This window comes from Melozone crissalis, unplaced genomic scaffold (genome assembly GCF_028551555.1).
Source record: "Melozone crissalis strain CALT ecotype California unplaced genomic scaffold, PUWL_Pcris_2 ptg000045l_1, whole genome shotgun sequence".
Taxonomy (NCBI): Eukaryota; Metazoa; Chordata; class Aves; order Passeriformes; family Passerellidae; genus Melozone; species Melozone crissalis.
The window spans coordinates 23,943,497-23,971,055 of NW_026535823.1; the positions used below are offsets into that span (position 1 = coordinate 23,943,497).

General features: G+C 43.8%; 1 protein-coding gene and 1 long non-coding RNA gene across 2 annotated transcripts in view; both read right to left on the minus strand.

The window, feature by feature from the left end:
• Nucleotides 1–831: 831 nt before the first annotated feature.
• On the minus strand, nt 832–1,755 carry LOC128942869 (uncharacterized). Its single transcript, XR_008483648.1, has 3 exons — nt 1,684–1,755; nt 1,269–1,438; nt 832–967 (listed from the first exon to the last, which is right to left on the minus strand). It is a non-coding gene; the product is annotated as an uncharacterized LOC128942869 (long non-coding RNA).
• Nucleotides 1,756–5,893: 4,138 nt separating this feature from the next.
• GPBP1L1 (GC-rich promoter binding protein 1 like 1) overlaps nt 5,894–27,559 on the minus strand; it is a 31,218-nt gene continuing 9,552 nt past the window's right edge. The window contains exons 2-12 of the mRNA XM_054286078.1: nt 21,780–22,662; nt 21,007–21,121; nt 20,590–20,719; nt 19,944–20,227; nt 17,172–17,244; nt 15,833–16,026; nt 11,808–11,948; nt 8,173–8,331; nt 7,309–7,433; nt 6,342–6,444; nt 5,894–6,102 (exon numbers count right to left, since the gene is read on the minus strand). Of these exons, the coding sequence (XP_054142053.1) occupies nt 5,956–6,102; nt 6,342–6,444; nt 7,309–7,433; nt 8,173–8,331; nt 11,808–11,948; nt 15,833–16,026; nt 17,172–17,244; nt 19,944–20,227; nt 20,590–20,719; nt 21,007–21,066 (1,416 nt within the window). The 5' untranslated portion in view covers nt 21,067–21,121; nt 21,780–22,662 and the 3' untranslated portion in view covers nt 5,894–5,955. The remainder of the gene's footprint in view (nt 6,103–6,341; nt 6,445–7,308; nt 7,434–8,172; nt 8,332–11,807; nt 11,949–15,832; nt 16,027–17,171; nt 17,245–19,943; nt 20,228–20,589; nt 20,720–21,006; nt 21,122–21,779; nt 22,663–27,559) is intronic.

Consider the following 27,559-nt stretch of genomic DNA (forward strand, 5'->3'; position numbering starts at 1 on the left):
GGGGCTGTGTTTTGTTCATTCTAGGCTGAACCTAAGTGGGTTCTGATAGTGCCTCCTCAGCTTTGAGCAGCCTAAAGATGGTGGGGGAGGCTGATAAACAAAGAGCTTTGTAACATCCTGGGCTTTGTTGCTGTGTATTTTTATCTCTGCTCAACCTCCACTTTGCACCCAGGAGGGAGTGCAGGAGCAGGTGCTGATGGTTGGGGACAGGGGCACCAGGGCTGTCCCCTGAGCCAGCTGGAGTGCCCAGGTGGGGCTGGGAGCCTGCCTGGGTTGTGTGTGTATAAAAAAAGGCCAAGAAGTGAAAAGCAGTGAGCTGAAGCCTTTTATTAAACATGCAGCACAGGGCCTCTGACACTTTGTAAAGCTGGCTGTGGCTGAGCTGTGCATGCCCTGGGTTCGGCTTTCCCTACAGAGGGCTGGATATGGGGATGTGCCTGAGGGCAGCGAGTTTATTGTGCCCCTCTGTGCCCTCTGCCTGTCCCCAAACCACCACTGTGAGCAGGAGTGGTTGAACCACTCCTTTGGCTGTGGGCTCTGTCCTGAGGGGGAGGCTGAGCTGTCAGTTTGCTGCTGGCTTGGGGGTTTGCCTGTCTTTTCCTGCTGAAATGCCCAGAACCACTTTGGTCCCAGCAGTGATCCCATACACTTCCACCCACCCCAGCATTGTGGAATCCTGGTACCAGCTGCACAACTGGTCCCTGAACCCATCTCTGCAGCTGGAACCACAGATCTTGCCTTCATCACCCTAGCAGTTACTGGAGCCCCAGTTTGCTGGTGGAGGGGGTGGCAGGGCAGTCCAGTGGGGCCATGGCCTGTTCCTGGCTCACCTTTGGGGAGCCCTGCCCTGTGCTGGGGGTTCCTGAGCAGGAGGAGGGTCCTCCAGGGCCACAAAGGGGGTGAGGGGGTGTCCAGGGGGCACATGGGCTGTGGCTGTGCCAGGCCCCAGTGCTGGCCTGGGGGGCTCCTGGGAAAGGAAAAAAGTGATGTCAGGGGGAGGAGGGTCCTGGTAGGGTGGGAGCTGCCTGGACATCCCCTCACATGTGGCATTGGGTGTGCAGAGCAAATCACACCCCTGGTCCAGCACTGGTGGGGACTCACCTCCAGCCCCAGTGGCTCTATCCCCAAGTGCAGCAAAGAGAGCTGTTCCTAAATATACCCAAGCTTGTACCTCCATACCCATCATCCCATCCCAGCTGGCAGCCCAATCCCAACTCCCCTCTCTCCTCCTTGGAGACCTGGAAGTCGACCTGGGCTGAGGCTCTTACCATGAGAAGTTCTGGCACAGCAAGGGCTGGTGGCAGTGGGTGGGCTGCAGGGTATGGGCAGACAGAGGGGTGCAGCCATGGCCTTGTCTGCTCTGCGTGGCATCGCAGCATCCCCACCTCTGCCTGGAGCCGGGCCAGTTCCTGCGTGTGCCGCTGGGCTGCCTGTGAGCCTGGCCAACAGGATTTGGTCACCGTGGGCTTTACAGCAGCCATTTTCCTGGCACCTCACCAGGCCCGTGTTCAGGGCCCCATGAGACCAGGACTCTCCCTGCTCGCTGCAGAGAGTCCACCCCCAGCTGCAGCCCCCCTCCACCTGCCAATATTTCCAGGAGCCATCTCCAGCTCGGAGCTCTGATGCTGCAACCACAGAGGCAGCTGGGCGCTGTGGGGTGCAGATGAGGAACCCATCACCTACCAGCATCTGCTCTCCTCTCCCTTCTGACCTTCAGTGCCAACAGTTCATCTTCCAGACGCTGGTTCTCCAGCTCCACAGCCAGCAGTGCTGCATCCAGACCGTGAGTGCCAGTGCTGGGGGGCTCTGCTGGCACAGCCGGGGGTGCCTCAGCTGCTGCCTGAGGCCGCGGTCCCTGAGGGGGGACAGGCCTGGGCCTGGTGATGGCACTTACCCATCCGCCTGCCCCTGTGCAGCCCCGCCGTTCCTTTCTCCAGCACCGTGGCCTCCAGCTGGAGGTGGAGGAGCTGGTCCAGGATGGCCGGGTCGTGTCCCCCGGAGCGCAGGTAGGACACTCGCAGTGCCCTGCCGGAGCCCGGATCAGCCATTGCTCGGGCTCGGCTGGGCACTCCGCTCGGAGCCGCCATGGCCCACAGACCTCACCTGGCCTCAGCCGTCAGTGGCCCTGCGGGCGGCAGGAGGGTGTCGAGGTGGAGGGTGGCCCTGGGGAGGTGACAGACAGCTGGGGGTGAGGGAGGCTTGATGGAGAGCACCCCGCAGGGCCAGGGCTCTGTGCTGTGACCCCTCAGGCCAGGGCTCACCGGTGCTGTGCTGTTTGGACAGGTCCAGCCTGGTCCTGCAGGCCTTGGCTTGGCTCGGGCTCCCCCTGCTCAGCCCTGCTCCCCAGTGTCGCCAGCCGCCGGCACAGCCCTGAGGGACCGTGAGGGGCCGGAAGGCTCAGCACAGCCCCAACAGCCCCCCCACTCTCGGGGTTACTGCATCCCACACAAGTCTCCCCAGCACCCCAAAACCATTGCCGGGCCCTACCCTCTCTCTGCCGCTCCAGCTGCCGGGTCCTGGCCCTGATCTCGGCCACCTGGCGTTCGTGGGCTTCCAGCAGCTCCTGCGGCGGCTGCCGCTGTTCCTGCCGTGGGGGCGGCTGCCGGGGGGGCTCTCCCTGCGGCACACGGGGTTCAGCGGGAAGGAGGGGCTGGCCCGCAGCTCTGGGGCTGCCTGGCATTCAGGATTCACCGTACCTCCCCTGGCAGCCTCCTAGCGGTGGGGTTGGCCGTGCGGAGCAGGGCCCGCTCGCGGGGGGTCAGCACATCCCCCAGGGGAGCTTCCCGTGCCCGCCCTGGTCCCCGCGGAGCTGGTGGGACCCCACGAGGCACAAAGTGATGGCGTGGCTCAGCGTTGTCCGTATTTTGGGACACTCCGGTCTCGCAGGCAGAAAGGGAAGAAAAGGATGACACTCCCACCCTCCCCCAATTTCCCCCTCAATAATGTTCTTTTCTGGTTTCAGCAAAATAAGCACCAAGGGCTGCCTGTGTGGTGCAGGCATGGGAAGATGGAGGCCTACCCAGCTCAGACCGAGCTGGATCCTGGATGTCATTCCCAGTTTCCCAGCCCAGCACCCGTCCCCATCCCCATTCTGTGCCAGACCCAGCTGCACACTACCGACAAGTCCTGTGGTTTCCTTGCCGTGCTCTGTGCTCCCTCCACAGGCAGAGGGTTCCCCCCACGGAGGCAGGAGCTGCTGGGTGCCGTGGGCCCGAGGCACAGCTTCTCCATGTGCACCCGCAGCAGCGGTCGGGATCTGAACGCCAAGCGGCAGCGGGGGCAGAGGAAGGGCCCCATGTCCAACACCCTGGGAAGCAGAGCGGGTGGAGTCACTCGGGGAGGCCACCCTGACAGGCAGACGGGGTCGCCCCGCGGGGCTGGTACCCCGGGACAGGCTGGAAGTGTGCACAGACCTGCTGGTGGCCGTGGCTGCAGTGTTTGAAGCCACTGTTGCTACGCTGGACGCCGGAGGGCCCCGCCCCCAGCCCGGGACATTCCCACTGTTTACCACGGGCACTGGAATGGGGAAAAATATCGCTGAGGCACCAGAGCAATCCACAGAAAACAAGACGAGGGAGGCCTTGTTTCCCCGTGTCCCGCTGAGGTTACAAAGTGCTCACTGACAGCCATGCTTGCCCTGGTGCTGTCCAGCAGTGCCCCTTGCCCACCTTGCAGCAGCTCCCACTTAGCAGACTTTAAACTAAGGGAAACCTTCACAGAGAGGTGAAATAGCTTCTTCTGCCCTTTCTTGCCACAGGTGTACAGGCCCTGCTCTTTATCCCAAAAAGGCTCCCTGTATTCCATCCTTGCACCCACCTCAGCTCTGCCTGGCAAGTCCCTGCCAGCTTTTCCCCTCACCTCACTGCCAGTGGTACTCAGTATTCGCTCAGGAAAAAGCTGCCATTTGATGGACGGGGACTTGCCCTGCCAGGCTCACCCGGGGACTGTCACTGCCACCTCCAAAGTTTCATTGATGTTTAAACCCTGCACAGCCCACAGGAGGGTCGGGTGAAGCACAAGGAGCTCCTGGCTCACACAGGCCAGGCCGGTTCCACTCCAGAGGGCTCAGCAATCAAATTCCCCCAGTCCAAGTGTATGTCAGCATGGATCTCATGTGAAGGGGTTTTTACATTTACCCCATTTCTTGAGATCAGAGCACACAGATCTGCATAACTTGGTTTAAATGGATATAGGAAGTTAAACTTTAAAAAATGGACAGGCTCTTCCAGACAAAAGCAGTGGTTGAATATTCAAAAGGAACAAGATGGTTTGTGCAAAATCGTACAGGAGCCCCAGCACCTCCCAAACACTCCCAGGCAGCCTCAGCCCCTGGACCCTGGTTTCCAGAGCACAGGGATGAAGAAATGCTCCACTGCCCCTCTCCTCTGGGGTTCACTGCAGAGCCAGCAGGAACTGGAAGCACAGATAGCAGAGTTACACCCGATAATGCTGAGCATGCGCCCTTGGATCCAGATGCAAAGAGTCAGGACTAAACATTATCATTTTCTTACACCTCTGTCCTCTCTGCCTGGCCAGGAATGGGTTAAGAACACACAGGCACAACCTTGGGACAAACCCCCTCAGATCAGCAAGACCAGGTTTTGTGTGACTCTGTCCAACCCCCCTGCAAACAATGCACAACCCTGGAGCACTTTCCAATCCAAAACCTTTGTGCACAAGCTGAACTTACACCAGACACTAAAATAGCTTAGGCCACAACTGAGTTGTTTGTAAAATTCTTTTTAATCTAATAGAAATGTTTTCATGAATTTTTAAAAAAGATTTCAATGAAAACAGCTTTGGATTCAGACATTCCCTTGCCACGTTGTGAACATAAACAGCAGCATTGCACTAGGAACAAGTGACACCGACCGGTTGAGCTTCACCATTTTGTATGAAGCGGAAAAAAAAGCAAACTGCTTTAGTAGAAGATAATTTTGAATTATATTCTTTAAAAAAAATCCCCAGATATGGACTGTCATCTCAGCATTGTTCTCCCTCTCCCTTCTTAAAGGAAGAGTTCAGCTCCTGCAGTCTGAGCACTACAGCAATGTTTGCCAAGTGGAAAAATAGAGCGGGAGAAGAAACTGTTTATCCCCAGTGCTACTGAACCCCCAAAGTTGCAGGTCTCTTAGAGGAAAGCTTCTCTTACATAAGAAAGACAATTAGAATTGGCAAACTGATGCAAAATATTTATTCCAAGTTAGTTATTTTTGATGCAGTAGTTTTTCCCCCTCATACAGACTCAATGTGATAGTCACTTTTTAAAATCTGTAAATAATGTTATCAAAATAATCTTAATCTTTGAAATCTCACAAAAAATTTATATTTTACAATCCACCCTGAATATCAAGGCTGCAAGAAGAAGAACACAAACAATTCCTATATCCAAATATTTTACAGCTGTACCCAAAAAAAAAAAAAAAAGAAAACCACAAACGCCTGGTTAAGTGATGAAGCTCCCCGAGCCGCCAAAAAAAAAAAAATAAAATAAAATATTCATGTTATTAGCATTAATTTAACATAATTAGAACTTCAAAAGCCATTTTGTCATCGACAATGATTGTTTTAGCACACCGTTACCGCGCGCTGGGCAAGGCGGCGGCACTGTTAGAAGCTTGTTGTTGCAGAGATCAGTCAGCCACTTGTGTCCTGCTCACACGACTGAACTTGTGCACTGCCCCACAAGGGATTTTTGTCAAAATTTGCTAGCTGCACAAACTTCTAGTAAGCATTAGGGCAAAACCAAAAGAAAAAGCTAAAGAAGCCAATTTCTCTCTTCTTTGGGATACAATTATTTCCCTTGTGCATGAAGTATCAACAACAAAAGAAAAAACTGAACAGACTGGAGACAGAATAAACTCTGTTTAGTTTATACAACCCCAAACACGTGTTGAACTATGAACTGAGTTTATTGGGTTGGTTTTATTTATTTTAATTTTATTGTGCCCAGTTTCAGGCATCGTCATCTGACGTTTCGCTGCTACTTGTTTCTGTGTCTGAGTCCTCAATCTTTGTCTTAAAAGTGCTTCCCCAGTGGAACAACAGGCTGGAGCCGCGGCCCTGCAGAAATCCGTTCTTCCCAAATCCGTTTCTTCTTCGCTGTAGGAATGAAAGGAAGTTTTAAAACGAGCAGAAGTGTGGAGAGCAACTGTCACCAACCCTCTGTGGTGGACATGAATGCCACATTTAACTGTGTGTACACACATGGATAATGCAGAATCATCCATTCTACTACATTCTCCCTTAAATGCTTGATCCTGCTGAGCACGCTTAAGAACAAGCCCTTGAGAAAGGAGAGGAAGAAGAGCAGTCACAAGTAGCAAGAGCTGTAAACATACCTGCTCTGATTTAATCTGGAACTCTTTGAGCTCATCCTCCGTGAGGGGAAGGTAGTTTTCATCATTTTCAGGATATTCCTGCCATCCCATTTCTTTCAATAACCTGATTGTGGAGAAAATAAAAGGGGCATGGGAACTAAAGCAAGGGAACAATGGCAAAGGAAGGAACACTTTGTCCATGAAAAGCAAGGTTTTGTAGTAAATCACTCCAAATTCACCAGGGAATCTTCTCTATCACAGACCACTTCAACATTCCTTTGTGTTTACCCACCATTTTTCAATGTCCTTTACAAATATTTAACCATCAGCAGCACTGTACAATGGGTACATAACCAGCCTGGTGGAAGGCAGGGATTTGAAATTCTAACTCAAGGACACTGAAGAAGGACATGAGGCAACCAAGCCAATATCACAGCTCAGAATCTCCTGAACCTTACTATCTGCTTGCACCAGATGCTCACACTGCTTACTCACTGACGTGAGATACGGCCTGAGATACCAGGTAAATATTTTCCTAACTCTCCTCCACTTTTACAGCATATAAAGGAGCACAGGAGTATTCTAAGTGCAAACAAAGTGTGGTGTGTGTCTTCAAATCATTACATTTAGGACATCTGCTTGCAAATTAACCAGAATCACCCTTGGTTCATGCTGACTCCCACTGTGGGCAGATAAATATCTCCAGGCAGCATTAACACATGGGGATGTGGCATTAAAGAAGCATTGGAATTTAATTACAGACCTTGGTAAAGCCTTGGCTCATCTGTCATTGGTGTCTTGTTTTACTTTCAATAAGGCCCCACCCAGTCCAGTACTAGTCACAAAGCCCATACACCTCCTTCCCTGTATAAACACAGCTACTGCTGCTTCCCAAAAATAGAGTTTTCCTCAAAATTGTTTCCTTCTCCCCACACAGCCCAAGGATTCACCCTCCCTTACTCCAGACACTATTCTGCCATTGACTCACCTGTGTTCTGCTTCCAATGAATGGGAGAGGTTTTCCCCCTCCTCTGGCAAAGGGAGAGAAAGGCCATTCTGATGGCAGTTCTCTTCCCAGTTTTCCTTTGGTTCTGGTGTGCTGTTGCTCTCCATCTAAAGAAAAATAAAACCATCAAAGTGTGCTTGCACAGACCGTGCCAACAGCACAGTTCCAAGTTCAAGCTTCTGCCTTTGAAAGTCCAGCCAAGCCTTTCACCTTGAGCCAGTGTTTTTCACAGAAGCTGCAGCAACATGTACCTGGCTGTGACAGGACAACACAGGACGAAGGACATTTGGTGGCCTGTGCTGCTGTGCCAAGGGAGTGAGTGCTGGCATTGCAAAGCCATCACCAGCAGCTCAGAGTGACAGCAATAAAAATGAGAATTAAATGCTCCCAAGGACACACATTACATACACATTAAAGCACAGATCTATACATTTGGGGGTCTGGTCTGAGCCTCTGAAACTTGAGCCACATTCCTGCACCTTTCACAAGCACAAAATTCTACTTTTCTGTGAACGTAGTTTGACAGGGAAGTTGGAAAGCAACTTGAGATGTTAAAATATGATACTGTTCCTCTCCTTACAGAATCCTTGCAAAAAATCTAGATTGCCTTCAATGTCTGTGACCTTCCCTTCCACCTCATTTATTACCTATCCACTTGCATTTCACTGTGCTACACATCTCCCCCCATCGCTGCTGTGCACTATTTCCCCTGGCAGGTATGCCAGACCAGTGGGAGTCATTCCCTTCCTCTTCCAGAGCCTGAATTACATGCACTGCTCAGGGCTTTTTCAGCCCCAACTCCTTCAACAGTAATGACGGTATACACAGCAAGGACAGTGATCTTACATCATCCAGCTTGTCACATTCCCTGTTTTCTGTTATCTCCCCATTTCTATCATCCTTCAGTGCCTTCAGGAATTCGCTCTTTTTGTCAGTGGTCCGGCGCATCAGCTTCGTCAGGCGTGAGGAGCAGATCTCGATGGGAGGGGTGGTGCTGGAAGGACTCTGCACAGGGAGGGAGAACACAGACATCAAACTGCACTGCTGCCAACCTGAGGCCCCTTCAGAGGCTGTGCTTCCACCTTTCAAACACTCATCAGTTCCTTGGGTGGCTCTTAACCCCTCAAAAAGCCCCAACCTACTGTCAAATTCCCATCAAAATACCAATGGATGTTGCACATTCACTTCTCCCATGTATTATTATCAACTCAATTTCTTTTCTTCCCCTAGGAGTCAATTCACATGGCCATGAATATGTTTATTTTGTTCCTTTGTAATGTAACTCTCTCGAGCAAGCTGGTGCCTACAACAGACTATTAGGGCAAAAAACTTCATGCAGAATTCCTGCCCTACAAAAATTAACAAATGAAGCTGATCAGACTCAGTTCATATTTGCGTTTTAAGTCATCCTGACAGACTCTACCCTGAAATTAAGCTATGGGAGGTAATCTCCTTTCAGGGAGTGGTCACATCCTTAACTAACCACAGCTGGGTGCGGAACAGGCAGCCACAGCCTTGGAATCCTCCCCTGGAGAGAATGCTGCCAGCTGCTGCCTCTGTGCACTCAGCCCAGATGGTTCAGTGTGGAGCCAGACACAGACAGCCCTGGAGCCTGTGGGAAACCTGCTCAGCTCAGTGCAGGAACACAAGGAAACCTCCTGGGCTCTTCCACAATGTTCAAGCTTTCTTAATCATCTGTGAACCAGGCCCACTGGCAGTATCTGGCCATGATCCTGCAATAGAAGCGCTGCTAACTAAGGTGAGCTTTCAATTTTATCTGTTCCATGTTTTGACTGGGCACACAAAAGGAACCTAAGAACATGTTATGGGAAAGTTCCCAGTATCTTAACTTCCTGCTGGAGTTCATGTCTGGCTACTCTAAAACAATGAGGAATTTAATCATTATTATGGGTAACTGACACCGGAATCTTACATGCAAAACTACTTTTTCTTCATGTACATGCTTTGATTTTTAAGAAATCAAGATTAAACCAGTAAAATTTCCTCAAGTTTGCAGTGTTTTTCTCCCCACACACTTTTTTTTAAGCTGCGGGGGAAGGTTGCAAATTCAGGCTCTTCAAAATGAATCTCCTGTGCCAAAAATTGTTATCACACTCACTGCTCTGAGCAAAGATCAAGGGAACTAGACCAAAAACAAGGCAGCAACTGCTGCTTGTATTTCCAATGGCTGCTGCATGTGAAACACTGGTGTGAAATAATGCCTGCAAGGAAGTAAGTGCAGCCTGGAAGTAATTTCTCAGGCAGACCTTCCAGATTTTGTCTAATTCAACACAGTGAGAAACAAATCAGTAGTTGTAACAGAGCTAATGAGTGTCTGTAACTATCATGATAAAAAGCCAACACAAGAGTAAAATTAAGCTCTCAATGTAACTATTAGTTTGACTGCAGTGACAGAAGGTAACAATGAACAAAGGAGACTAAAATTACATGTCTTCTGGTAATCTGAAATACTCAACTTGAACTCTTTGCTAGTGGCTGTTTTAATCTCTAATAAACTACTGAGGTACTAAAACTTAATTTCTACACATCACGGGAAGACAATTACAGCTCAAGTTTGGAAACAACAGATTTCTGAAAGGGAATGAATTTCACCTCAATTCTGGTTTTATGCATAACTTTTTGTAGAAGGGCTATGTTTTACAAAATATTCTTCTTTAGCACTAAAATAGTAAACTGGCATCTCTTCTAAAGTAAGCTGAGCCCTTTGACTGAAACACAAGGCATCTTAGTCTTTTTGCTTTTTTTTGTGTGTGTTTGGGTTTTTATGAAGGAGAGCACTAAACATCACCTCAGATTTGTTCTGATGTCTATGTAACACAGATGGCTACTCTTCCAGAAAAGTAATCCTGAATTCATTTTAAGAACTCAGGCTGTATTGTGAACTTGGTTGTCTTAGACTGGCTTGTAAGGGACAGGGCCAGTGTTACTTGGCATCCTTTTAGTTTTCAACACACTGTGGCCTCTTATGAATAAAGGTGCTATTTTTACCACTTCTGAAGGAGATGCATTTGCCCCCTTTCAGAAACAAAAAGCCAGAGACTAAGTGTAATAGTCCTGGACAACCAGGATTGCAGTACTATCTGCTGGCCACAGACCTGTGTTTTCATAATCTCAATCTCCAACAGATTCAAAGAAAAATGTATTGCAAGTATCCAATTTAGTTGGAAGTAATTTTTAAGCCCTTTATGTCTAGCTCTCAGGTTGGTACCCAACATTTTCACTGACTGGAGCTTCACAGAAGACCCTCTTGGGGGCAGGTGAAGGAAACACTTGCATTACTCCTGTATGATACAAAGTGAACACCTCTCTCCTGTCTGCTGAGGTGAAAGCCTGTTGAAGTTTACATATTGACACTGTCCATACTGTGCTGTGCATTACACAAAAGGAAAGCTGTCAGCAGCACAAAGAACTTGATCTACAGACAGAGAAAAGCAAGGTAAGGGAAAGAAACAGAGTGTAAGATCTATCTGTCAAAGTGACAGGTGCCTGTGTATTAACTGTTGCCTTTACTGACTGCTTGTACACTCAGCTCTGGCTAAGGCAGAAAAGTGCAGGTTGCTGCAAAGTAAAGCCTGCAAAGCAGAGAATCATAAACATGACAAGGCCTTATTTTAGAAGTAATGCCTATAACAGAACAAGACAAGTGCACAACTAGAAAAATCCCCAATTTCTACAGTTAAAACAAGCTAATTTCAGATGTTGTGAATCATCATTTACAGAATCACAAAATCATTAAGGTTGGAAAAGACTTCCAAGATCATCAAGTCAAACCTGTAAAGAGCAGCTGCACTGGCCAGGAATTTACCACAGTCTATTTCCATATTTTTTCTTGTGCTCTGTCACAGATACTGCTGAAATATTAAGAGATTTGTATTTCAAGGTTCTTTCTATACTTCAGACCAAAACTAGGGGCAAATCAGCAGATTACCTCCTTCCAATGTCAAAATTAAAAAGAGATACTGTAGCTGAAAAGTCATATGTACACATGTTAAACTCCTTCAGCCCCCTCAGATCTGAGCACACGTGCTGTTGTTCAGAGAAAGGAAATTAGGCAGATCACCTTCCTTCCCCTTCCTTTCCTATACTGAAAAACATCATGGGAATCAATTTGCCTACCTATTCACATCAGTTCTTGGTGTCTGCACTCCCATAACACCAAGCTGACGCATGTCTTGTTACACAACACCACTTAAGGCATTAGTGCTTTTTTTTTACTGGAAGGAAATTCTAATACAGTTGAACAAACATCAATGGCTTCACAGATAGATAAACCCCATTTTTATTTCTTTTAGTGTATCACTGATGTGGCAGAATGTGCTAAGAATGTACAAGTGAGTCATCCCTCAAGGGTGCAAAGGTACGTACCACATGCAGAGAGGGCTTTATCATAAACTAGAGTTTATGCTCTAGCAGGTGATAGGTACAAAAGCTCCCAGCCTATCCCCAAGCCCAACCCTTACCTCTTTGGGAGAGGTGAGGACTGAGCCGCTTGCCAGTACCGCTGGTTTGGTTACAGACACTGGACTGGTAAAGGCAGAGTCACGGGTGGAGGACAGCGAGCCTGCTTTATGTTCACTTCTGTTGGCTTTCCATGGGCTTGGCTGTATTGAAGAGAACACAAAACACAGAGCAGTAAATGGTAAGGCATGAGAAGGGGCTGCTTGCAAGTATTGAAATAAATAAGCAACACTGTGTTGTCTGTTGTATGGATTTCCTTTTCTTGTTCCCTTTTCAACATCAGTCTCAACATGTTTATTTCAACACCCATTGTTTTTCCCCTGGCATCTTCTGTTTTCCCCAAATCACACACAATTCTGGTTCATGGGCACCACCCTTCAGTAAAACACCATTAAGTGCTCACAGAGAAAATCCAGCATTGCCCTTCATTAACTGGAATCACAACTGTGTAAAGCAATTCACCTTACAGCTACCCACAGATGTGAAATAAAAAAAAATCCCAATTAAAATGAAATTTCTTAGGAGGACACTGCACACCACAAAACAAGGCTTCCAATCACTTGACAGGAAGTTTCCCTGTGTGAAGATCATCATGCAGTAGTTTTGTTTAGAATGAGAATGAAAATTATTTATTTCCTAGGGCCCTGAAAGTGTCCATCATTGCACCGATTTAGCAACAACAACAAGATAAAGAACCAAAAGCAGCCAATTTATTACAGCACAGGATCACTTGCTGTTTTGGCCTGGATACTCTCTGCAGTATCCCTTTGAATATACTGGTCATTTGGCTGAAGAGCAAAGACTTCAAGATAAGTTTTTGTTACTTGGAATGTTGTTCTTGAAGCTTTCTTATCAGCCAGGGACAAACACAGTGAAGTGAGAGTCTCTACAAAAACAATCCTAAGAAGAAACTTGTACCAAATAGCACTAGCAAGACACTGTCAGAACATTAAAGCACACAGGTTCCTTTGACCCACTGGACTTATGAAGCCAGCTTCAAGTCACTTGTAAAATAATTCATGCACAAATGGGATTCAGCTAAATCTGATATGCAACAGATCTTGCAATCTGCCAGCAATGAGAACAGAGGCACTATTTCAGTATGTTGTCACTGTCTACTGCGTTCTATGAATTTTTAAAAAAATACATTGCATGGGGAGGCCATCAGCTTTACTTCTTCATTCTAACTTAAAAATGAGCATCCCACAGTATCAAATAGATTCTATAGCACTCACAGCACACATTAAAAACATCCCCTTCAAACCTCAGAAATCTCCTGATCTGCACAACATTTACTGCCTGTACTAAAATCAGGGTGCAATATGACTCTGACAAGAAGTTTCTCTCCACAGCTCCAGGGCTGCACTTTTCCATTCCCACTCTCAGCTGCCCAGTGCTGTTCTCCAGGTTTCCACAAAGGGGCAGCTCCCAGCTCAGACAGATCCACAGACTGACCCCTCTTGCTTTCCCTGCATGGCTGAGTGTGACCTTCATGGATAGCCTGACTGTGAGCTATTGTCCATCTCCATTAGCCAGAAAGAACACACTTGTTTCACTGCCATCAGTTCTCTTCCTTTCTGAACTACTTGGCACAACTTAACAAAATCATTTTTCATTCAGTTTTCCTGTGACAGCTTTCCAATACTGCTGACTTTGTGGAAAGGAATGTTTTGAGTCCTCTACTACTTCATGCACTGCAATTCCTGGATAACCTTCTAGGAGTCTTCAGGCTAATGCATCCTCCCACAGCTGCTTTAAGGCTGTGACTTTAAAAAGGCATCAATGCACACAGCTTTTCTGGCTAAGGATATGCTGATACCCCACCTTTGGGTTTTGCTAATGGTCACCATTCATTAACAAAAGCACTGTTGATGACATCAGATAATTCTTCCCACTGCAATCCTCACCACCTAGGAATATCACACTGCCCCAGTAATCACACCATCATGTCAGTGTAAAAACACTTAGAAATTAGTAGCTAAATCATTAAGTACATATTTATAGCCTGCTTAATGTGATTGATCTAAAAAAATAAATACCTTTTCCATTAGCCAAAGAACATTTCCTTTTTTATCAATACTACAATATTTCATGTATAAATCCAGGTGTAATTCAGGCCTACTGGATTCAGTGAAGTAAAAACTTAACTAAAAGGAACTTAGGCAGGTACCACTACATATTGCCATAATCTCTGATTTAAATACAGATTAACAATCTGGAATGCAAATGAACTATGTCACATGTAAAACAAGCTAAAAAGAAAAGCCCTACCACTATCTTTTGATGGATGCTGAACCTTCAGATCACAGTCAGTTTTATGCCAACTGTGAGCACTGAATAATGTATTCTTTTTATCTGAAGAATCAAAACCTACATAAGTCTAATTTCAGAACATGGTTAGCAAAAGCTTAGAGAGCAGCTCTCCTTGACTGAATTAATGAAAAACCTCTGTCCATGGGCTTCAGAATGCAACAGTAATTGCACAGCAAGCTGCAAGGAGCAACTGGCTGTGCAATTACTGTTGCACTTGTTGTAGCGTCTCCTAAAGCTGCTACATTAGCTAAGCAGATTTTTATGCCCAAATTCTACACTGTAATGCAGTGGGTATATCATGACCAGCAGTAACAACACACATTCCCATTATTTTCAGGAGTGCATTTTCATCTCTCAATCTCTACATTGGTACAGCATTAACTTTCAGACCTCAGAAATTATCTTTGCATCCAACAGCCAGTAACACAGACTGAATGCACTGTGGTTCACTAAAATTCTGTTTACTTTGAAGCCAGAGACAATCTAACAGTCTGGTCAGAAACTGTATCTCTGGCCTTTTGTTTCAAAGAACACACAAAACATCCAGACTAAACCCAGGTCAGGCTGTATCTGCACATGTATCAATCAAGCTGTAAAAGCAAAAACAAAAGCCACAGCAGGCTCCTTACTCATTAAAAGCTGCATTCTGTTTACCCACTCTAAACAAGAACATACATGCACTGAAAACTGTGTGTGGAATGAAAAACTCCTTATAAACACCCTTTCTAATGGGTCAATTAATCCCACCTTACCAAGAAGTAGATCAGGTGTCAAATTAAATGTTTAGACAGGATTATTTGATAATAATTTTAACCACTACAATTTTTTCTGTAGCTGGCAGAATTTAACCTGAATTAACAAAAATTTACAAAAGAGGAAGAAGATCTAAACTTGCTTTCTTACAAAAGGAAGCTGGGGGTCTCTTTTTTTGTTTTTATCTTTCAAGTGTGTTAAGAATTTTCTACTGTAATCACAGGGAAGATTTTGTTGGAATGTCGCAGCCAGCATTAGTAATTAATTAAAATTACATTTTAGAACTCAAAGTATTTGGACATCTCTTTAAAGAATAACCCAGCTAACTTTTTTTTTTAGCTTTTTAAATACTTTCACTATTAATTCTTCAAAATTTCTAATGCATCTATACATGTTGTTTCTCCAGAGAAATGGGCAAGACTAAGCCTAGAACTAAGGAAAAAAATTACTTGGTTTTTTTTTAGCATGACTGTATTTCCTTCAGTAAAAGAACTATAGCACAAACTCCATGGCTTTTCCAGATTGTTTTTAAGGCTCAACTAAATTACACCTGAATTGCAGGATGTTACAATCTAATCTGATCTTAGCCTCTATTGTTCTGGACACATCAAAGTATTGTAACCCAATAAAGATTTTTCAAGGTAGTCATGTGACCAGTTCAAGCACATAGCAGCACACATTCCATCTCCCCAGCAGTGCTCATTTTGTCTTATTAAGATAAGGATTTGTCTCATGCATGAGGACACACCCATTCAAACAGACAGCAGTGTAGTCAGAGGTTAGCTCTCCCTATGGACAAACCCCAAAGGCATTTTAACAGAGAACAACAACTTTAGTAGCAAATAGATCTCTACTGTAAAAGCCACTGCCCAGAAACTACTGGAATTCCAACTCCTGCTACTTGTTGGGGGGTTGATTCCTTTGATCTGCAGTTCACTAATTTGGTTGGAACCCTCTGTACCTTGGAAGGAGGAGCTGCAGGTTTAGGAACCAGATTTTTGTAGACACTTGGGACAATGGTGGTGGCTTTGTTGCCATTTGCCAGGTGAGAAACAGGTGATGTAAATGCAGCTGAGAAGGCGGCGGAAGGATCCTCTTTTGAAACCTTTTTGATGACCAGCATCTTGGTAGGTTGCTTGGCACTAGGGGGGTTTTCTGTAAAAACAGAACAAGAGACTCTGAAACACAAATATCCAGTTTCAGAACAGCTTCAGTACACTGGTTCAGTTCCTCCCTCTCCATCTTAGACACTGCACATCTGATTCTGAGACCATCAGCTGCTCTTTTGTTTCAGCTCTGAGAGAAGACACTGGATGTGGATTGCTAAACACAATCTTTTCTAATTCAAACACAACAGCTCCCTTGATGCTGAAAGGAAAAACCTACAGTGACATCAGTTAACAGCCTTGCACCATTCTACAGAAATCAGAACAGGTATGAGTATTTTTTTGAGCAACCATGGATCAGCTTCAGTTCACTAACACAGCAAAAATATTTACATAACCTATACCTCAAAAGACACACTGCTTTTACAAATCAGCACAGTTAATGCTTCTTAGGCCAAATAAACATATTTCCAGGAGCATAACAATTTAAAAAATACTAAGAGTATAAACAGATAAATGCCCTATAAATATGCTGTCATTAAGTTTTGAGCAGAACAACAGCTACCTGACAAACATGCAAAAAGAATACAACCCAACAGTATTGCAAGAAGTGTTTCTGAGTTTCTTTTGCATTTGTACTATTTACAGTATCTAATCCAACTAATCCAACTAGTTATTAACAAATCTGTGTTTAAGTGCTAGAACTGGTACCTTGTTTCACTTTTTTTTTAAAGGCATAGACTCACAGAGTACATCAGGATCAAAAGCAAGGCTGTTTTGAGTTTAAAAAAAAATCAGCTAAACACAAAGCACAGAGCTAGGACAGCTTTGCTGTATTTCCACTACGCAGATCCCAAGTCAGGAACTAATGTCTAGTTCACTCCAATCTGCTCTGCCCTTCAAGTGATGCCTGTGTGAAACTGTAACTGCAGCACCACAGGAAGCAAACACAGAACAGTGACACTACTGCCACTGGCTGTTTTTTTATGACAAGACAAGCACAGTTTCAAAGAGACAAAAAGGCCAAGACATTAGGGAAGATTGTGGGAGGAAAACAGCAAAGGACAGAAAGCAGCAAACTGTCTGCTCCACTTAAAATTTAAAAATATTTTTTCAGTGAAAAACCCAGCATTTAAACACCAGTTACAACTTTCTGCTCTGTCATCAGCTTTGTGTACAGTGACCTTTACCTACCCCATACTCCAGAAGGTGTCCCTAAAGGTTTGTTCTGGTTGTTCTGTCTTCCAGCTTCTGGATTCAAAGATGGCTGTAAAAAGACAATGTAAATGAATACATTGTTATATCACATATAACAAAAAAATAATCAGTATTAACATTTTGCTTCCAGGAACCCAGAGGATGGGTAGATTTCTCTGAACAGCAGCTGAAGTGGAAGAGAGTGCCTTGCCACAAGTCATCAGAAAATCGAGTTTGCCTTCTCCTTGGTTTCTGCTATATTTCCAATGGAACTACCAGAGGGTTCAGGATAACTCCTTTAGTCTTCTACTATAATTAACTAGATTCTACCAACCAGTACATGTATTAAAAAATTAGGTATTTGATCAGCAGCTCAAAAAATAAAATAGAATCCACATCATTAGTAAATGAAGAATCTATCCTAATTTCATAAATATTTTAATACAATAATTATGCATGAGCCAATTTAAAAAAAAAACACCCTAAAGCAATACTAGATTCACAGTGTAAAGGAATATACTTACTAACAAAAAAAAAGCTACATTTAAATTTGTATGAAACCTCAGAGTGCACTTTTTAGGACAAGAGTGCATGCAGACTCAGTGCTCTCTGCACACTTACATGAGATTGAGTTTCACAATTCAGCTTGGTGGAACAACTATAGACATGTCCAAGCTCAAAGCAGAGTGAAGAAAATCTAAGCACTCAATGACAAGTGTTCTTGATTAGCTATTCCTCTTTCCCTGTCCCAAATAACCTCAGTTCAAAATACAGCCATCTTTTTCCTCTTTTTAATGAATTCCTCACATGTCAGTTACTATGGTGACAGCATAACTCTGTAATAGTGAGCATCTGAAATAGTAGGTACTTCTGTTCTGTAAAAGTAAGGAAAAAATGTCACACCATAGCATAAATTCCTGCCCCAGTCTCCAGAAACTCCTCTGTTTAAGTGCTTCAGTTTTTAGCTACAGGTCAGTTTTACTGCAGGGGTGCTCACACTTAGACAAACAGCCTGCCTTGCAGACCTCTCAGGAAAAGTGTTGTCAGGCCTAGCAGCTACACACTTAACCACAGCATACATCAGTTTCACCCTATGGCAGAGACAGTACAGAGTTACTAAACAAAGCTTGCTGCTAGCCAGTGTGTGGTATTATCATCTGAAAAATGAGAGAAGTAATTAGAGAAGAAACAGCCATGTAGCTGGGGAGGGCACTCATCAAGGCACTGAAGAGGAGAATGAAGTACATGGAAGAAAGATTTAGACCAAGACAGACAACATGAGATTGCACAGTTGCAATCATTGCAATATTTCTATATTTCAACAGACTTCTGACAGTCAAAAAACAGGCTTATAGAAAGCCTGAATTACAATATTCTTGAGAAATCAGCTAGTAGAAATCCACACACAAGCTTTATTCCCACTCTCCAGCTGTTAACCACTCTGTGATGCAGGCTCTTGCTCCAAGCAGCAGCAGCTGAACAGGAGCATGCAATCACTTCCCAGGCCCTTCACTGAAAAAAACCCCAGCAGCTTCAATCAAACTACCTCCTGTGGCAATTTAAGTGTAGGCTCTGGATTTTGGCCTGAAGCAGCTGTGGGTATTCAAGAATTTCACTCTGACTCGTAAATTCCTGAGCAGAAGCCATCAAACTGCCACAGCAATTTTAGCTGTGAACAGCCTTCCAGACACAAATGCTGAATAAGACAGCAAAAATCTCATCATGATGATGCACACAAGTGTGCACAGTATCACCAGAACCTCTCATGACAGGAGGCAGGAAAGGCTTTAGCACTGAAGATGAAGACAGAACTGCATTAGGGGAAGGCACAGAGTTACCAGAACCTTACAGAGGATATTCTCATTACACTGGTCAAGAAGAGCCTAGAGACAGCAAGAAATAGATGCAGAAAGAAAAACACATGGTCTGATAATATAACACTCTTCAGGGGTCAGAAGAAATAGAATTAAATTGAAAAGAGAAAGCAGAAAAGGTGCACATCTCTCAAAGCATTAGCATTAAGGAAGGCACATGGTAAGGACGAAAGCTGTAAATTGAAGTACTGTTTGATAAAGTTTGAAAGACTAAAGATATTCCAGTAAAAATAGAGCCAGGATGTAAGAGACTATCATACTGATAATACCACATGAATCAAAATGCTGAATAAGAAGAAAGTTGGTCATGTGGAGATGCTGATGGAAGAAATGGCTCAAGAAACCCTGATTCACAGATTAACAGAGAGAGAGGAAAACATCTTTGATAATACTGTTCCAGAAGATTCAAGGCAGATGGTGGCTAAAGCCTGAGCATGTCATGAACAAGCTTGGGAAGGTTATCACAAACACCAACACGTATCAGAGTGAAGGAGACAGGAAGACTGAAGCAGGCAGACTGAAGATAAACTGAACAGATGAATTTCTAGGAGGAAAAAAAAAGGCTTTGTAAGCAAAGCCAAAAAGTCAATACAACTGCTCTTCCTCTGTCACCTTACGGGTTTCACTGAGGACTTGGTTTGAATGTTACAATGCCTTCAGTTCACAATAACCATTTGGCAAAACATATGAGCCAAACCCCATAATCCAACAGGTCTTGAAGTCCTGAGGGCTCTGGATACCCATCAGCATCCTATCAGTGCCGGAATAATTTTGTTAAATTTGTCATGTACGGAATGCAATTCTAGATCCTCACCACCTATCAATGCTAATGCAAACGAGATCTGAAAAGCCATTTCTCACACCTTCCACTTCTAGTGAGAAGCTACACACTTACAAAGTCTTCCTCCTCAAACTGCAAATGCTCTTTATCTTCCTTCTTCTCTTCCCTGGATTCAACAGGCAGCTTTTCTTGAAAGGCGGAGCTTTTCCGAGAATGGAAGTTGCCATTCCAGTGACGATGAACTCCAGTTCCTCCTCCTCCACGCTGGCTCACACCATCATGGCCCCGTGAGGGACCATGCCAGCCAGGCTGGCTGCCAGACAGCCCAACATGAGCTCCTTTAGAAACACCAGAATCTACAGAATCATGGCGGAGAAGGGACGGCTGATGCCAGCAGTCTGAACAAAAAGAGATAAGGATGAAAATTAAAAAAATCAACACAGTGTGCAGAATACTGGAAATATCAGGTTGTTTTTCTTGTTGTTCAGCCAGTGCTCACTAAGGAACTGCTGAGCTGAACTTATTAAGTACTGTGTGATTATATCAGAAAACAAATCACCCTACACAATGCACATACAAGCTACTATGAAAACCTATTAAGGCCTGAGCACATTGCAGAGGAGAAGAGAATAACACAACTTCCTCACAGGATGCTTTGAAAAGGTACAGTTTCGGAAAATGTTTCTATTCCGCTGAATTCCTAATTCTGTAGAATATTTCAAACCGGCTGCTCTCAGGCTGCACTCTGATCCTTACTCACCTCCCGCAGTCCGGAGGGGCCCATTATTGAAAAATCCATCGGAAGAGTTGTGTCTCCTGCGGCTCACGCCAAAGCGGCCCTCTCCCCGTGGAAGATGCTCTCCATGTTTCTCAAAGGTGGCTGCAGGGGACTGCAGAAAGCAAACATGTAATGAAGCACTCATTTGGACTCTCCAGGAGCCTGTCAGCCCAGCAGTGACATTTGGCTAAGTGAAAAAACCACCAACCCCCACATTCCTGTATCAGTTTTCAATACAGCATCCATAACTGCATTGATCAGGCAGCAACATCAAGGAGCCTGAATGGGATCAGAACAGCTCACAAATCCACCAGTCTCACACAGAATCACAGAGAAACCAACACACTGATCTTACCCATGGCCACAGCTGTGAAAGGAGCTGATCTGTATTAATGTTACCTTGGTTGACTGTGGTGTTGAGAAGTTAAGCCAGGCAGGAACAAAGTCATGCTGCGCCATTTAGGTCCAGTGTCTCCCTTCAATAAAATGAGGCATCAAACCTCATGGCCAGGCTCTGTAAATGAGAAGAATTCCCTGTCATCTTATTCAAACTGAAATAATAATACAATTTATCTCTCAATGTTTGGCCCATATGGATAGGAGGGGTAAAGTGCTGAAGTTTTTTGTATTATACTTGATAATTTTTCTTCTCCTGCTTTGTTCCTCCGACTGAAACAAGTAAGAACTTCAACAGTCCCAGTTACTTCCTGTTTACAATTAACACACCCATGAGGTTCATGACAGAATGGGTGTGGAGGGGGAAGAAAACAGAACCAATGGCAAAGCAAAGCCATACAAGGCAGATGTAAAAATCAAGACGTGACAGAATTTGGGGTACAATCCTTCATTGCCTCACAGTCTGCGTGTTTTATTCCAGAGGCTGTAAATCAAATATGACCAACTGGTGATGTTAAGAGACATTCAAAGCAGATCAGAGACCTGAAAGACAACCATATGCCAGCTCCTGCACCCCTATGTTCTTTCCAATGTATCATAGCAATTGTTACTGCACAAAATGATGAACATTTCACTATTGCACCGTATAGCTGAATTCCACCTTTTTTTGTGGAAGATTCTCCAATTCACCATTTTGCTTTACTTTTCAACTTTAATTTACCTAGAAGCAAGTCAACACAGTATAAGTAAAGTAGTAAATACATATGATCACTCACCCTGAGTTTGGCCTCTGCAGTCCAATGTCCTCAGTCTGTGTGCTTCAGTGACCTCTGGGTTCCTTCCTTGTGCAGAGCTCTGGAAGGCCAGCCTTGAGGCAATAGTGCGTCTCGAAGCAGAGCACGAGAGGCCGCACTTCGTGCCAACTGCGCCCTTCACCCCCTCAGCTGCTCATTTTACCCTCTCTTTGCACTCTCACTACAAAAAAAAGATACCTAAGAAGGTAATTTATATTTAAAAAAGCCACGCCCACGTTCACCTCATTAAATTTCCTCTGGTCGTGGTAGTAGAGAAATCAGCCTTTACATTACCAAAAGGTTTGTCAAGTGTGCGTGACAACATTCAGAGCAACATTGTGGTTAATACTGAACAGATACACTCGAGGCTGCTGGACAGCTCATGATCTGCAGCAGATCAATCTAAACACTCTGGAAAAAAGATGTTACATAAAAATGTTTGCCCTAAATGCCGAGATCTAAATAAGATGCATCTGCCCAAGTGCTCTTAAAATATAAATTTCATTTTTATCATGTACATCTGCTAAAAAAAGGTAAAATATTTAAAAAATGAATGTTAGGATATACTCTAGTCTTCACGTAACTTGGCTAATGCTCCACAGAGCTAAGCACTACTTGATATAAAGCTCAGAAGCAGGCACAAATGTTCTCCCTGTTTTTCACCATTTACATGCTGAAACATAGATCATATGAACAAAAAAAAGCCAGGTCCAAAAATAATCTCTTCTACTCTATTTTTTGTAGACTGGGTGCTGCTTTTAAAGGGACACAATTAATCCACAAGAGCTTCTTGTTCTACAGTGAAGAGTTCACTTCTGGGTCATAGTCCTCTTCCATCAAAGAGGTGAGACAGGAACTGTAGTCACTGTAAAAAACCAAACACAACTCCATCAATACAAGTGGCATAAACACGACAAAGTTTGACTAAAGAGAAGAACAGAAAGGGAAATTGAGCAACTATAGTGTGAGTGCCAACAGCTATTTGATCTCCAATCAAAACAAAACCTGAAATAATCTAATTAAAAAAGAGTCCCTGAAAAGGGCATTTTTACTTTTAAATGATCACTTCCCAGATTTAGTCCACAAAAGGGCAACAAAAACAATCAGAATAAAGGGAAGACTGGAGAAACTGCATGCAGCTGACGAAAGCGATTCCACACTTCATAGCAATTTTAAAACCTGCTACTCAAATAATGAGACTTGGGGCTGCAGGTAGGCCTGGCCATTCCAAATGCCCACAATCTCATCTCTACATGCCCACATCATTCCTAATCTGCTCCAGTACAGCCAGAGTCCCCTCTCAAGAGGATGATGTCAGTAATAAAAATGGTATTCCATTAACTTTTCCATGGAAAACAGCACCATCAACACCAAAACCCGAGTTACGTTGCTACATTTTTTCTTGAACCATCCTACCTAACCAGAAGCAAATACATAGTTTAGTGATCCTAAAACAACTGACAAGTTTTAGTACTGTTTTGATGCCATCAGCTGTTTCATAGGATGCCTTTAGGTGTGCCTTATTATGCTTTTATATTTGACTTATCCGAGTTTGTTTTCTTTGTTTGGATATGGTTCCATTCATTGACCAGTTTTGGTTTTCACTGTGTATGTTATGTCATTCTTTACTTTTAAAATAAGTTTTAAAGGTGATTTTGATCAAGGCTCAAAATAAACACACCCTGGGGTACAGTAAAATAATCACCACCTTATATCTTCTGGGTCACACCTTTAATAAGCCCCTTCATTTTTATGGGGTTTTTTTGTTGGTTTTTTTTTTTTTCCTGGAAGTAGATGTTACTGTTGTAGAGAGGAGTTTGGAGAGATGGAAACACTTCTGCACCTAAGCTCTGAGCTACAATCACATTTCTGCAGCCAAAGTAAGAACAAGCAGCCTCACAACACATACAAACCACCAGCCAAGATGAGGAAAAAGCTGAGTGCTCATGGCCACACACAGTACTGACCTGGGAACTTTGCGAGCACCCCACCCTGTGCTACAATCTACTGAGCGTCACACACTGCAAACAACTCAAGTTCTAATCTATAGAAATGTAGTTTTATATTAAAGTGTGCATAATGGAACATCTGCTACAGACAGAACAGACTTCCCATCCTGCTGAACTCTGTACAGGTACAGAACTCCTCCAGATGTGACCTTCTAAGTCTACTACCAAAGGTCTGAGCAGTAAGTAGAAGATAAAACAGGGACAAAGTCAATGCAGTTGACTGTATTTAAACAAGATTCATTACCTTCTGAATAAATATGCTTTTCAGAACAAACTGTATAGCAATTAAGCTATGTCAAGCTATTGCTAGAAGTTAAAAAATTTAAGAAATTGATTTAATGAACCTTGAGAATGGTTCACAGCAATGTGAAAAATGGACCTAAAGAAAGCCCACAGAGAACTGTTCTCTGGATTTCAGGTATCTAAATAAATGAACACCACAGAACTGCAGTTTTGAAATAAGAACGAGGTCTGAGCACAAAATAAAAATTAAAACACCACAGGTTCCATTTACCAAAATGGTTCCCAGGATCTTTGGAAAAGGCAAGGAAAAACCATATCAACAGTTTGTGGTGCTGTGAGTCTTCCCTTTATATTTCAGCACAATCAAAGTGAAGGTGAAGCATTTTTTAAAACTCCAACCACCAATTTATAGATGATCTTGAAGAGATTTGGGTCTCCTGAGCTGCCATTCTGACATCACTGTTAGTATGAGTGGCAGTTCCTTATCAGGCAGCCCAGGACAATGCCCAGACCTGACTCCAGAATTCAGCAGGGACATGCACAACTCTTCAGTCATCGCCTTCCTGGGCATGCCCCAGCACAAAGAGAACAAAGGATGCCACATTTAAATGCAAGACATTTTGCTAAAGCAAAACCCTTGTTAGATGAAGTGCTGTAAATTATAGTTCACTGAAACCCTTTGGTCTCCAGGATCAGCCCACGTGCCCCCTTCTCACACACACTCTGAGTCCTGTCCAGCAGCAGCACATCTGCAACCTGCCTGAGACACCTCCATAACCTACCACTCTACTGACAACAACATCAAAATTCCTAATGGGAAAGACCCAAAGTCTCTCCATTACCCTCTCTGTAATAAATTCTTGAGGAAAAAAGTGCAAGACCAAGAACAAACTGCATCAGGACTCCCAGGATTCTTAGACTTTTAAGCCAGAGTCTGTATTACCATTTAATACCAGAGTTCTATGCAAATCTGCTCAGTTGCTTTGCTTTCAGGCACATTTATACATTTTTGCCTCCAAAATGGGAGCGGGCACAGTTTATTTGTGCTTTATGTAGAAGTCAACTTGGAATTCTTAAAAAAAAAACAGCCTCAATTCAACTGGGTATTTTCTTGTGTTACCCAAGTGCCCAACCACATTCTATTCAGTTGTTCATGATACTCAGGATTTTACCCAAGGTACATGGACTCATCAAGTCATGCCTCTTCCAAACTAAGAGTGTCCATGGAAGCCCTCTGAATGCCTCTAATCATCCTTATTTGCCTTTACCCTATTCTTTAGGTATATCACCACCAAAAACAGCATCAAACGTTCATGATTTGGGAGTATGACAGTGGCAAAACTGTGTATTCCTAATATCTAACACAGTTATTTTTCCCCTATTGCTACACAGAACTGAAATGACCTTTGACAAGTACTCAGTTCTTCTATTACTGCATTTACAGTTCAATCGAACTGATCTCTGCTTCACTATGGAAAACACAAGGACAAAGATCAGCAGCAGACACTCCCAGTTCCAGAAAAAAGCAAATAAAAGTGCTTGTCAATGCAAATCTAATTAATTCTTGCTTTCCTTTTAAATGAATTAAAATGTGAATTATTTCTGGTAATAAGAATCAGAAAAAGAGAAAAGAATAGTAATATCACTAAATGAAATGTTCTCTAAAGGTATATCTCCTTTCAGAACAATGAAATCTGCTTTAATGAGCTTTGGTGTAGAAAAAAAAACCTGTCAGCTATCCCAAAATATTATTTCACCCATCAAAATGGATAAGTCTTTGGTAAGTAATCTAAGTATGAAAAAGAATTAAACTCTGTATTAGCACCTGGGTTCCACTTATTTTTAAAGGTTCACTAGAACTGTTAACAATTTATATTATCACTTTTTACATGTAACATTAAAAATGCCTTAACTGCTACTTCATAGCCACCTATTTTCTTAAGTTTTTGTTGTTCCAAAAGTATTTTTCCCCTTGTTAAATGTCTAAGTTTCACAACTAAATATCACTGTGTCATTTTACATGCAAGTAAAAGTGATATTTATCACTGAGTCAAACAAAATTGTCAGGTGTTCTTTTATATACCAGATTTTATAGTGTATTTGTCTAAACAAGTATGAAAACAGAAGGAATATACAACCACATTGAATTTAAAGAGACAAAGACCACAGTAAGGAACATGTACAGTCAGAGACAAACCCCCACTCTCCAATATCCCCTCCATAAAGTTCCTGTGTACCTCAGCTGAATGGAGCTGCCTGGTTGTTTTCAGCCTTCTGCTTACTTTCATTTCTGCTCCTGACACAGACTTGATCAGACAATCTCTAAACCAGTTTCTAAAGCTCTGAGTGCCAAGCTGAGCTTTGCAGATACACCTGGCAGTGGGAACCAAGGAGGAGCTCAATATGGAAAGACCTACACTGACCAGAACACGAGGCTAGAGAGAGGAGCTCCATATAATCAGAGCCAATGAGCTACGGCAGTTTGCACTGGAAACACATCAAGACACTTCAGAAGCCCAAAGAAACAGAACAGATGGGCCTTAGCAGTGGTGCATTTTTCCTATTTCTTCCTCTCCCATCTCCTGCCCAGGCCTCCAAGGCTGTAAGAACACAAGGAGCAGCAGCGTCCCCTGAGCTCCAGGTGCCTGCTGTGCCCTGTGCTGCTCCAGCCCTCTCTGGGAATACCTGGAACTCAGGCTTCCAACCTTTGTCCACATCACTGCAGGCCCCATTTCTGGAATGGACACATTTCACTGGGTGCTTTTTCTGCTTCACAGTACCCTGCAAACAGCCCCAGCTCCCCTCAGCACTGCTGTCTACCAGGAATCCTATTAACTGCAGCCTCTACTTCAGTTTCTCCTTTCCTGCAACAGCAAATCATGAAGATGCAGGGATAGGCTTTCAAGAACCTTTAGCAGAAAACCAGCATAAAAGTAAACTTTTACCCTTCATTACACATTTATCAATCCAGTTAATAGCAGCTGTAAAAGGTCAGAAGGGCAACACCTGTCTATCCCTGCCACAGTTTTAGTTCACTGCACTTCTATCTATTACTCTAAATAAAACATGTTTACTTTAAAGAAGTAAAAATTTGTTTTTCTAACCAGCCAAGTCAATGGGGATTTCAGTAATATTCCTAAAGATCAGATGTCAGCTGGGTTGCAAAAGCATTCAGAAGCATTAGTGAACAATTTAATGGATGCAGAAGGCAGAACAGAATTTACTTCCCTCATCAGTTTTCTTTCTGTGAAGCTCTTTTAAAGTTATTTAATCCAGCAGATATGCCCAAACATTCAAAACAGACCACCTTCCACTTAGCTACTTTTTGGAGTAGTGTCACTGACTAGGTGTATGTTGCTTTAAAATAAGGAATTACTACAATATGTACTCACTAAAATATCTCTTTCTAATAACCTCCAATTCACCCAATACATTCACAGAAATAGGGAGCCACAGCCTGGGGTCCAACACTGGAAGAGTAAGAAGTATGCTACAGATTTCCTTAAGGAT